The sequence below is a fragment of the Grammomys surdaster genome, unplaced genomic scaffold (genome assembly GCF_004785775.1).
Source record: "Grammomys surdaster isolate TR1022 unplaced genomic scaffold, NIH_TR_1.0 97, whole genome shotgun sequence".
NCBI classification, from domain to species: Eukaryota; Metazoa; Chordata; class Mammalia; order Rodentia; family Muridae; genus Grammomys; species Grammomys surdaster.
Genome location: NW_021604576.1, coordinates 6,060,107 through 6,070,154, shown reverse-complemented (window position 1 = coordinate 6,070,154; position 10,048 = coordinate 6,060,107). Strand labels below are relative to the sequence as shown.

The 10,048-nt window shown below is 36.9% G+C and overlaps 1 protein-coding gene across 1 annotated transcript in view; it reads left to right on the top strand.

Annotated features, from left to right (window-relative positions):
* The first annotated feature begins 473 nt into the window (after positions 1–473).
* Cnbd1 (cyclic nucleotide binding domain containing 1) overlaps positions 474–10,048 on the top strand; it is a 268,986-nt gene continuing 259,411 nt past the window's right edge. The window contains exon 1 of the mRNA XM_028779994.1: positions 474–561. Coding sequence (XP_028635827.1) covers positions 474–561 — 88 coding nt within the window. The remainder of the gene's footprint in view (positions 562–10,048) is intronic.

The following is a 10,048-nucleotide window of genomic DNA, read 5'->3' as shown; positions in this document are numbered from 1 at the left end:
TGTGTCCTATGTGATAATTAGAATGATATTTTACCCATTGGTGTAGACATGAGGATTAGTAAAATTCCACTTTTTCTGTTACTGGTACTATGAAGAAGGGATTTTGATTTGCCATCTAAAAACTGGATAGGGAAGAAAAGTATTTTATATCATGGAAGACTCATAAAAGAATGACTAACTTAATACTGGGTATTTTGATTAAATTGTGCCTGCCTGTGGATTAGTACTGTTTTTCATTTTCCTTAGCCCTGTAGCTCACAACCTCTTTCATTAATCCAGTGAACTAGACTAGAGTTCTTTCTAACCTAGACCTTATTCTTACATCAGAACTGTAAGCAAGAAGATTCTGTGGGCTTGGCCTATCAGAGTGGACCTTGAAGGTTCTTGAAGGTTCTAATTTGTGATGCTCCAAACATAGTATGGTCCTCTAACACTCAAGTAGTCTCTGTCCACCTGCCTTATAAGATGTCAAGATGCCTGTGGATTCTCTTCCAACTGCTATTTTGGCTCACATGATATCTGTTAACAATGTGCCTCCTCCTCCACTTCGCAGTATACCACGTAAGTGACACTTTTATGAAGGTCCCATGCCTTCATTATTGTTTCATATGGTTCTTGATCCATTGTGAGCAGTGGGGATTTGAGAGTCAGTGGAAACACAGAGTTACTTACTTAAAGCCTAGTAGTAATGGAAAAGCATAGTTGTGCACTCCTGGCTTTACTATATGTGGCTATTTCAACAATTTATGTTCAAAATACTGTTTTCTTTGAAAATGGGGATCTTGATAAGATCTTGGAGCTTCAACGATGTTCCTCTTCCATATAAGTATGAAAATACCTCAAAGGAAGAGGGGAAGTAGAAACCTTGTAAGAATTCAGAGGACTATAGACAACTGTTTCTGGAAAACCTTGTCATGTTTATCATGAGTTAGTCCTACTGCTCTGAGTGTATTTTCTATAAGGATTTCTTACTTTAAATTTAAAAAGAGAAAAGTAAATCCATTATTCTGACTGAAATATTTTCCTATTTTGCTTTCATGTCCTTGATTTTCATTTATCAGGTCATAGGAATTATAGAGAATTAAATATTTTGAAAATTATACTTTGAACAGTATTTATTCTTTGTAGTCAGTCAATGTAAGCCCAAGATGTTGTACTGTGGTACTATATAGGGCTATGGTCATACAGTTCTTAACATGTGTTTGGAAAATACTCACTAGTAACCTACAATAGTGTCTTTGTTGAAATCTAACAACAGCTTTAGGAAACATAAGTAATACTTGTGACTCGAAGCTGAGTAAAAAATTAACTCTCAGATTTTTTTTCTATCTTCTCATAAGAGTTAATTTCTAGATAAAGTTTAAAATTTCATTTTTATCATTTCCAGAGAGAATATACAAAACGCAGGGGCTGATGTCTTTTGAAGAAGTATAATATATATTTTTGTGTATATAATATATATCTAGATATACATAAAATATTAAATAGTTATACAAATTATAATTATTAATTGTTATTTTGTATATCTATTCCTATAGTAAAAATATTTTTATATATTCAAATTTTTCTATTTCTATTTAAGTGAAAATAGGTATTCAGATAATTTTGTTTCTAAACCACTACTGTCAGCTTTTATTTGTGGAAAAATAAATTACTCCAAGATTTTTTTTTATCAGCTCAGGAAGTATAATAGCTGGGAGTTAAAAGATCAAATTAATTTAGAATCAATGGGATGAGATGTGTGCTATCCTCTGCAGTCTCTTCCAAGGACACTTGACTTCTGTGAAGTGATTAAGAGATAAGAAATCGGCAGTAATTTAGATCTCAGAGCTGAATGGAGCACAGTGGAGAGCAGCAGACAGCAGCATTCCTGGTATTCTCTGTAGTGGTTCTTAGTGGATGCTCTGTGGCCGAGTCTGCCCTTTGGAGATATGTCCTACTTGCTTAATGGCTCGGTCTTTGTGTTAGTAACTCCAGCAAGCCTACAGTTTTCCCTGGCACACTTTATGGTCACAGCTGAAACAATATTTTCATGAAAGCTGAGAGTGGAAATTCTTTGTAGAGTAACTCAACCTGTTTCATGTGGGAGCAAAAAAAGTACAATGTCTATAATTAGGGATGCTTGGTTAAATACCTAGCACATCTAGCCACTATACACACCTTTGTTTGCTTTGAATTTGGCCAGTAAAATTAGATATAGGAATCCATGCTTGCTTTCTTTTTATTTACATGTGAATAACATTTTAGAAGATTTACATGTGAATAACTGTTACTGAACACTATATAGGGATAATTTATAAGGAGTTTTTCTGTTATGCTTTTTCATTCATTTCTGAAAACAAACAAACAAACAAATAAACAAAAGACTATGTGAAGTCTGTGGTAGGCAGAATAACACCCAGTAATGATATCTGCATTCTGAATTCCAGAAACTATGAATATGCTAGGATGCTGAAAAGGCAAGGGGTTGTTATGGCTACAGCTAGAATCAAGGCAGCTAAATTAGCTGCTCTTTGCAGACACAAAAGTGCATACTGAAACCTTAAGACTTGTCAGAGAAAGGAGGAGATGAGAAAAAGACTTGACTGACCACAGCCAGCTTTGGAGATGAGGGAAGACATAAGACAGAGAGGCATCTGGGCAGTGTCAACAAGCTAGAAAAGAGATAAATCCAACCCCTAATGTCTCAGGAGTAATACAATCCTGCTGAGATCTTTATGCTAGCACGTGACCTACTTCTGACTTGTGATTTCCAGAGCTGTAACACATCACATTGATGTTTCAGAAATGTTTCTGGTAATTGCTTACAAGGACAAGAAGAAAAAGCATACAAGCTCTCTCTTACAATTAAAGGTAAAGAGGCTTACATAGCATAGTAGGAGTCACAATGGGGAAGGGGTCGATGCCCCTCAGAGTGTCCTCTGTGGTATAAATGAACCCTAAGCATAAAAACGACAGCATTAAATTCTGTAGAGACATCAATTGCGTTTTGTCTGCTAAGCTCCTCTCAATTCAAAGGACTCCGAATATCACAGCTCTGGTTCTCCTTGCTTGTGAAATTATGACTCCCAGACAGTGCATGCAAACCAGCCTCCTGAGTTGGTTTCTGGCTTAGTTTTTGTTTCTTTTTGGAACTTTGAACTCTCCCCTCTCTCTAATCTTCTGCTGGTGATTCAGAATTCTTCCGCAGCTTGATAAGCATAGGAAAACGAGATTTTTCTCAAAAGCAGTCTTTTCACATTTTATTCTAGACAAGAATTATTTCAAAGGCCTTGCAGTTAGAGGAGTATATTTAGTGGTTTTTCCACCTGCATGAAATTGCAGATGTTGGAAGCACTCACTTTGACCTACTATTACAACTGGATCTCTTGAAGCAAAAGAGGAAAGAGAAGCCATGCTAATGGAACACAGGAGGCTGCCTTCTCCCTTGCCTTGCAGTTAGGAGTTTGGTCTAGTGATTTTTGTTTTTGTTAATATGATTCTCCTCCATTTCACTCCTATTTCTTAGGCTTATCTTTCTGAAGAAAGTTTTAAAAATAATTTGCATGTTTATTTTTAGCTCTTCTGGGAGGATTTAGTGCAGCAGTGCTCTGCTTTGCCAGTATCAAAACCACTTAAAGTTCACAAGACATTAGCAGGTTTATGTTACTGGTTCTTGCCTATTAGGATACAGAAGGAAAATAAAAGAGTTTGAGACCCCAGACATTTTAGGGAACCCAGAGATGGTACTCTTAAGTGAATGGTTTTCTATGCTCTTTTCGTCTTATACTGGGCGTTTACTGAAAGCCTGGAAATACCACATTGCCATTCCTAAGACTTCAAGGGAATTTTCTGTAATTTGAGAGTTCTTTAACAGCTAAACATTAAAAGAGTCTCAAAACATGTATTGAGAAGAGTGAGTGGGAATGATTTTAATATCTTAAACCCTTTAAATCTCTTGAGGCACAGACTGGGGTCAGGAGGGGCAGAAGCAGTAGGGCCAGTCAGTAAAGAAGAAAATCATAGAAATATATTATAATGATTAGGCAGCATCAAAAAGAAAATTGAATGTAAAAGCAGCTAGAAGGAGAACAGAAATTCCAAGAAGACAGAAAAAGAAAAGATAAGGTTGGTTACTTATGTGTTTCTTTGTGCTTGAAAAACAGCATTGGCAACACCAGGAGACATTGAAAGATTTTTAAAATTATTTTTCAGAGTAAAAAAAAAATCACTTTTTGTTGTTAATAGCATGGATGAAATTTGGACGTTTCATTGGAAGAGAAAAACAAAAAAGGAAGCTGGACAGTGTGGCACAGGCCTCTCTGTAATCCCAGCTGGAATCCTTGAATTCCAGGCAGAAGGCAGAATGATTTGGCTGGGATAACCACCAAAACTTTGTTAAAAAAAAATCATTTCTAAAAAAATTAAAATTGTCACATCTATCTCAATATATGCACAATTTTGTTAGACAATCTTGAGTGAATTTTAATATAAATGTTCAGTTTTTTGAGAATTTCATGTTGGAATATTGATTTTATATAATTTCTCCAACTCCTCATGTCCCCCTCATCCCATTTCAAATTCATGATTCATGACCTCTTCTTAATTATTATTGTTGTTTTATATCACACACACACACACACATACACACACACACAGCCACAATGATAAAAAACCAATAAACAAACCTAGTGATTCCATTTGGTAGTGTTCAGATGTACTTATGCTTAGGGCCGAGCACTTTGATTGATTATCTTATCGTAGGGCTCATCCTCTGGATTCATTCTATCTTGGCAGGCATTGATTGCCTATAGCTCTTCACCTGGGGTTGTGGCCTTGAGACATTCTTCTACCTTGCCCTGTGTTATGCAGATCTTGTTTAGGCAGCCATATTGATGAGGTTTCTTGGTTGCAGCTTCTCTATACAAAAGACTCTATCTTGCAGCACACATACTAGTTCTTTGACTCTTAGAGTCTTTCCATTTCCACTTCCTTGATGTTCACTGAGCCTTGAGTATATAGGTCACGTTGGAAATACATCTTCTGGGCTTGGACATATAATGAGCACTTACTCTCTGCATTTGATCAGTTGTGGACCTCTGTAGTCATCTTCCCCTTTTTCAAAGAGCGAAAAGATTCTTGATGAGTGAAAGGTACTCTTATCTGATGGTATAAAGATTGGCTTTTATAAATTAAATTTCATGAATTTCAACTTGAGCACAATCATACCTGAACAGGAAGTGGCAAAGAAAATAAAACTACTTGCAAGTCATATGTGTCTACTAGATGCCGGGTTGGGTCTCCCTGAGGTATCCAACTGTTGTGTCCTCAGTCTACCTCAGAAATGAGAATTTTGTTATCAGTAGTGTCAGTCCCTCAGCCAAGAGGGTCCAGCCTCTGTCACTCAACTAACCTCTGGTCTTCCTTCCAAACTGTAAGGGGAATCATATACTTTGTAAAATTGTTAAAGAAATTCGGTCACATTAATTTTGGTCACATTAATACTCAGGAGCTTAAGGTTCTGTTCTCCAAATCTTAGCTGACAATTCATTTCCTCTAAGCTAGAATTTATATCTTCTATGATGTGGCCAAAATCTATCACTGTGTCCTACTTTTTACATTTCCATTGATACAACATTCTTTTATTGTTAAAATAATGATTATCATTCTTTAAATCTGTCAGTACTGATGCTTGGGAAGCAATGATTGTGGGGCAGGCATAAGGGGAAATTTTATGTTTAATTAGACATTTAAATTTAAACACAAGAGGGGCATATGAATACAGGAATGGAGAAGCTCTCCAGCAGGCCAACTTCCCTAGAAAATGGCTCAAGGTGATGCACTATAGTCCATAAGCTAAAATAAAGCCTTTTCTCCAACCCCAAAGTTGTTTTTGGTCAGTGTTATATCATACTAATAGAGAACAAATTTGGACACTTGACTATAAAGCTAGAGAGTTTGGCTATCAGCAGTCTCTTGATAGATAGTATTTTAGTACTTTTTTTTTTTCATATCTCCCTAGGAAAAGCTACCCACAATACCTTTTGAGACACATATATGACTTGCCAGCATTTCATCCTGTTCTGTACATGTCTCTTCAATGTTAACTGATATTTTTACTGGTCATAGGATTTTCAGGGATAGATTTCATTTTTTGCTGTTGTTTTCACTGCCTATCACTTTATTTTTTTGGGGTTGTGGTTGATGTTGTTATATACAAGAAAGTATTTCTCAGACCCACACAGTTGCAGTGTTTTCTCCAGTCCATCTACTGTAGGGTTTTTCAGTTAAACCTTTAATCCATTTTAGCTGATTGGTTTTTTGTTTGTTTGTTTTGTTTTTTATATGTATATACATACATACATACATATATATGTATATATGTATAAATATATACACATATATATTTAATGAGGGGGAAAAAGGCAAAATTTGCTCTTTTTTTTTCTTCATGTGGATATCTAGTTTTCCCAATACCAATTCCTGAAAAAATTATCTTTCCTATATTTGTGTTCTCAGGAACTTTGTTGAAAGTTAACTAAAGTTAAATGGATGGATTTTTAAAAACCTGGTTCTGTTTACTTTCTATGTCTATTTTTACAGCAATATTGTGCCATTTTGATTATAAGCTTTTTATAAGATTTTTCTTTTGGGGTAGGCTTTGTTCACTTCACTAAAGATTGATTTGACTGTGAAGAATCTTTTGTTGATATTTTGTATGAATTTTAAGATTGACTTTCTATGCTGGTGAAAAATAACTTTTGGATTATTGTAAGGTTGCATTGAATTTTTAAATAATATGGGACAATATGGACATTTGAAAAGTGTTTATAGTTTCCATGAATATGGGAATGGATTTTTAAAGGTATGTATAGTAGGATATTTTATTCTCTTACATAGCATTGCTTTTACTTAATACTACCAGCTATGATCCTATATAATAGGAGTGTCCTTTCTTGATAACATTCATATATACTTTATTTATCTTATCTTATTTTTTTAATTTACATTTCAGATGTCATCCCCTTACCCCATTCTCCCCCACCCCTGCCCAGGAACCCCCATCCCGTTGCCCTTCCCCTTCCTCCTGCTTCTCTGTGGATGTGCCCCTACCTATCCCCCTACTCCTACCTCCCCACCCTTGAATTCCCCCACACTGGGTGTCCAGTTTTCATGGGACCAAGAATCTCCACTCCCACCAATGCCTGACAAGGCCATCCTCACCTGCATATACAGCAGGAGCCATGGGTCTCTCCCTGTGTGCTCCCAGGCTGATGGTTTAGACCCTGGGAGCTTTGGTTGGTTGCTATTGTTCCTCTCCCCATGGGGCCACATATCTCTTCAGCTCCTTCAGTCTTCTAACTCCTCCATTGGGATCAGTTCAGTGGTTAGCTGTGAGCATCCACCTCTGGATATGTCAGGCTCTGGAAGACCCCTAAGGAGACAGCTATACCAATCAGGCTCCTGTCAGCATGCACTTCCTGCCATCCACATCAGTCTCTACCTTTGATGACTACATATGGATGGATTTCTAGGTGGAACAGTCTCCAGACTGCACCTACTTCAGATTATGTCCCACACTTTGTCTACATATTTTGTTTGAAACTTGGCCATTTGAGTTTACCCAGTTGAGAATTCTTTGTTTAGCTCTGTACCCATTTTTAATAGGGTTATTTCGTAGTCTGGAGTCTAATTTCTTGCATTTTTTGTATATGTTGAGTCATTCTAAGACCGACCGAAGCACCCACACTTTGAACTTCCTTCTTCATGAGCTTAATGTGGTCTGTGAGTTAAGGTATTGTGAGCTTTTGGGTTAATATCTAATTATCAGTGAGTGTATACCATGTGTGTTCTTTTGTAATTGGGTTACTTCACTCAGGATGATATTTTCTAGTTACATCCATTTGCCTAAGAATTTCTCAAATTCATTGTTTTTAATAGCTGAGTAATAATCAATGGTGTAAATGTACCACATTTTCTGTATAAATCCCTCTGTTGAAGGACGTCTGGGTTCTTTCCAGCTTCTGGCTATTACACATAAGGCTGTTATGAATATAGTGAAGCATGTGTCCTTGTTATATGTTGGAGCATCTTCTGGGTATATGCCCAGGAGTGGTGTAGCTGGATCCTCAGGTAATGCTATATCCAATTTTCTGAAGAACCACCAAACTGATTTCCAGAGTGGTTGTATCAGCTTGCAATCCTGTCAACAATGGAGGAATGTTCCTCTTTCTCCACATCTTCACCAGCATCTGCTAGCACCTGAATTTTTGATCTTAGGCATTCTGACTGGTATGAGGTGGAATCTCAGGGTTGTTTTGATTTGCATTTTCCTGATGACTAAGGATGTTGAACATGTTCTTAGGTGCTTTTTAACCATTCGAGTTTCCTCAGTTGAGAATTCTTGGTTTAGCTCTGTACTCCATTTTTAATAGGGTTATTTGGTTGTCTGGAGTCTAATTTCTTGAGTTCTTTGTATATATTGGGTATGAGCCCTCTATCTGATGTAGGATGTAGGATTGGTAAAGATCTTTTCCCAATCTGTTGGTTGCTGTTTTGTCCTATTGACAGTGTCCTTTGCCTTACAGAAGCTTTGCAATTTTTTGAGGTCCCATTTGTCAACTCTTGATGTTAGACAATAAGCCAATGGTGTTCTGTTCAGGAATTTTCCCCCTGTGCCCAGGTATTCGAGGTTCTCCCCCCCCTTCTCTTCTATTAGTTTCAGTGTATCTGGTTTTATGTGGAGGTCCTTTATCCACTTGGACTTGAGCTTTATACAAAGAGATAAGAAAGGATTGATTTGCATTCTTCTACATGCTGACCTCCAGTTGTACCAGCATAATTTGTTGAAAATGTTTTCCTTTTTTCACTGGATGATTTTAGCTCCTTTGTCAAAGATTAAGTGACCATAGGTGTGTGGGTTCATTTCTGGGTCTTCAGTCCTATTCCTTTGATCTTTCTGCCTGTCTCTGTGCCAATACCTTGCAGTTTTTATCACTATTGCTCTGTAGTACAACTTGAGGTCAGGGATGGTGATTCCCACAGGAGTTCTTTTATTGTTGAGAACAGTTCTCTCTATCCTGGGTATTTTGTTATTCCAAATGAATTTGAGAATTTCTCTTTATAACTTTGTGAAGAATTGAGTTGGTATTTTAATGGGGATTGCATTGAAATGATGGATTTCTGTAGATTGCTTTTGGTAAGATGGTCATTTTTACTATATTAATCCTGCCAATCCCTGAGCATGTGGGATCTTTCTATCTTCTGAGATCTTTGATTTCTTTCTTCAGAGACTTGAAGTTCTTGTCATACAGATCTTTTACTTGCTTGGTTAGATTCATACCAAGGTATTTTATATTATTTTTGAGTATTGTGAAGGGTGTCATTTCTCTAATTTCTTCCTCAGCCTGTTTATCCTGTGAGTACAGGAAGGTTACTGATTTGTTTGAGTTGATTTTATAACCAGCCACAACCAGATGAAGTTGTTTATCATGTTTAGGAGTTCTTTCGTGGAAGTTTTGGGGTCACTTAAGTATACTTTCATATCATCTGAAAGTAGTGATATTTTGACTTCTTCCTTTCCTATCTTTATGCCTTTGACTTCTTTTTGTTGTCTAATTGCTCTGGCTAGGACTTCCAGTACTATATTGAATAGGTAGGGGGAGAGTGGGCAGCATTGTCTAGTCCCTGATCTTAGTGGGATTGCTTTAAGTTTCTCTCCATTTAGTTTGATGTTGGCTACTGGCTTACTGTATATTGCTTTTACTATGTTCAGGTATGGGCATTGAATTCCTCATCTTTCCACGACTTTTACCATGAAGGGATGTTGAATTTTGTCAAATGCTTTCTCAGCATCTAGTGAGATGATCATGTGTTTTTTTTTTCTTAGAGTTTGTTTATATAGTGGATTAAGTTGATGGATTTCTGAATATGGAACCGTCTTTGCATTCCTAGGAAAAAGCCCACTTGATCATGATAGATGATTGTTTTGATGTGTTGTTGGATTTGGTTTGCGAGGTTTTTTGACAGCGCCAGCGCTGCCTGTGGTACCGAGCTCGGGCGTAGGCCT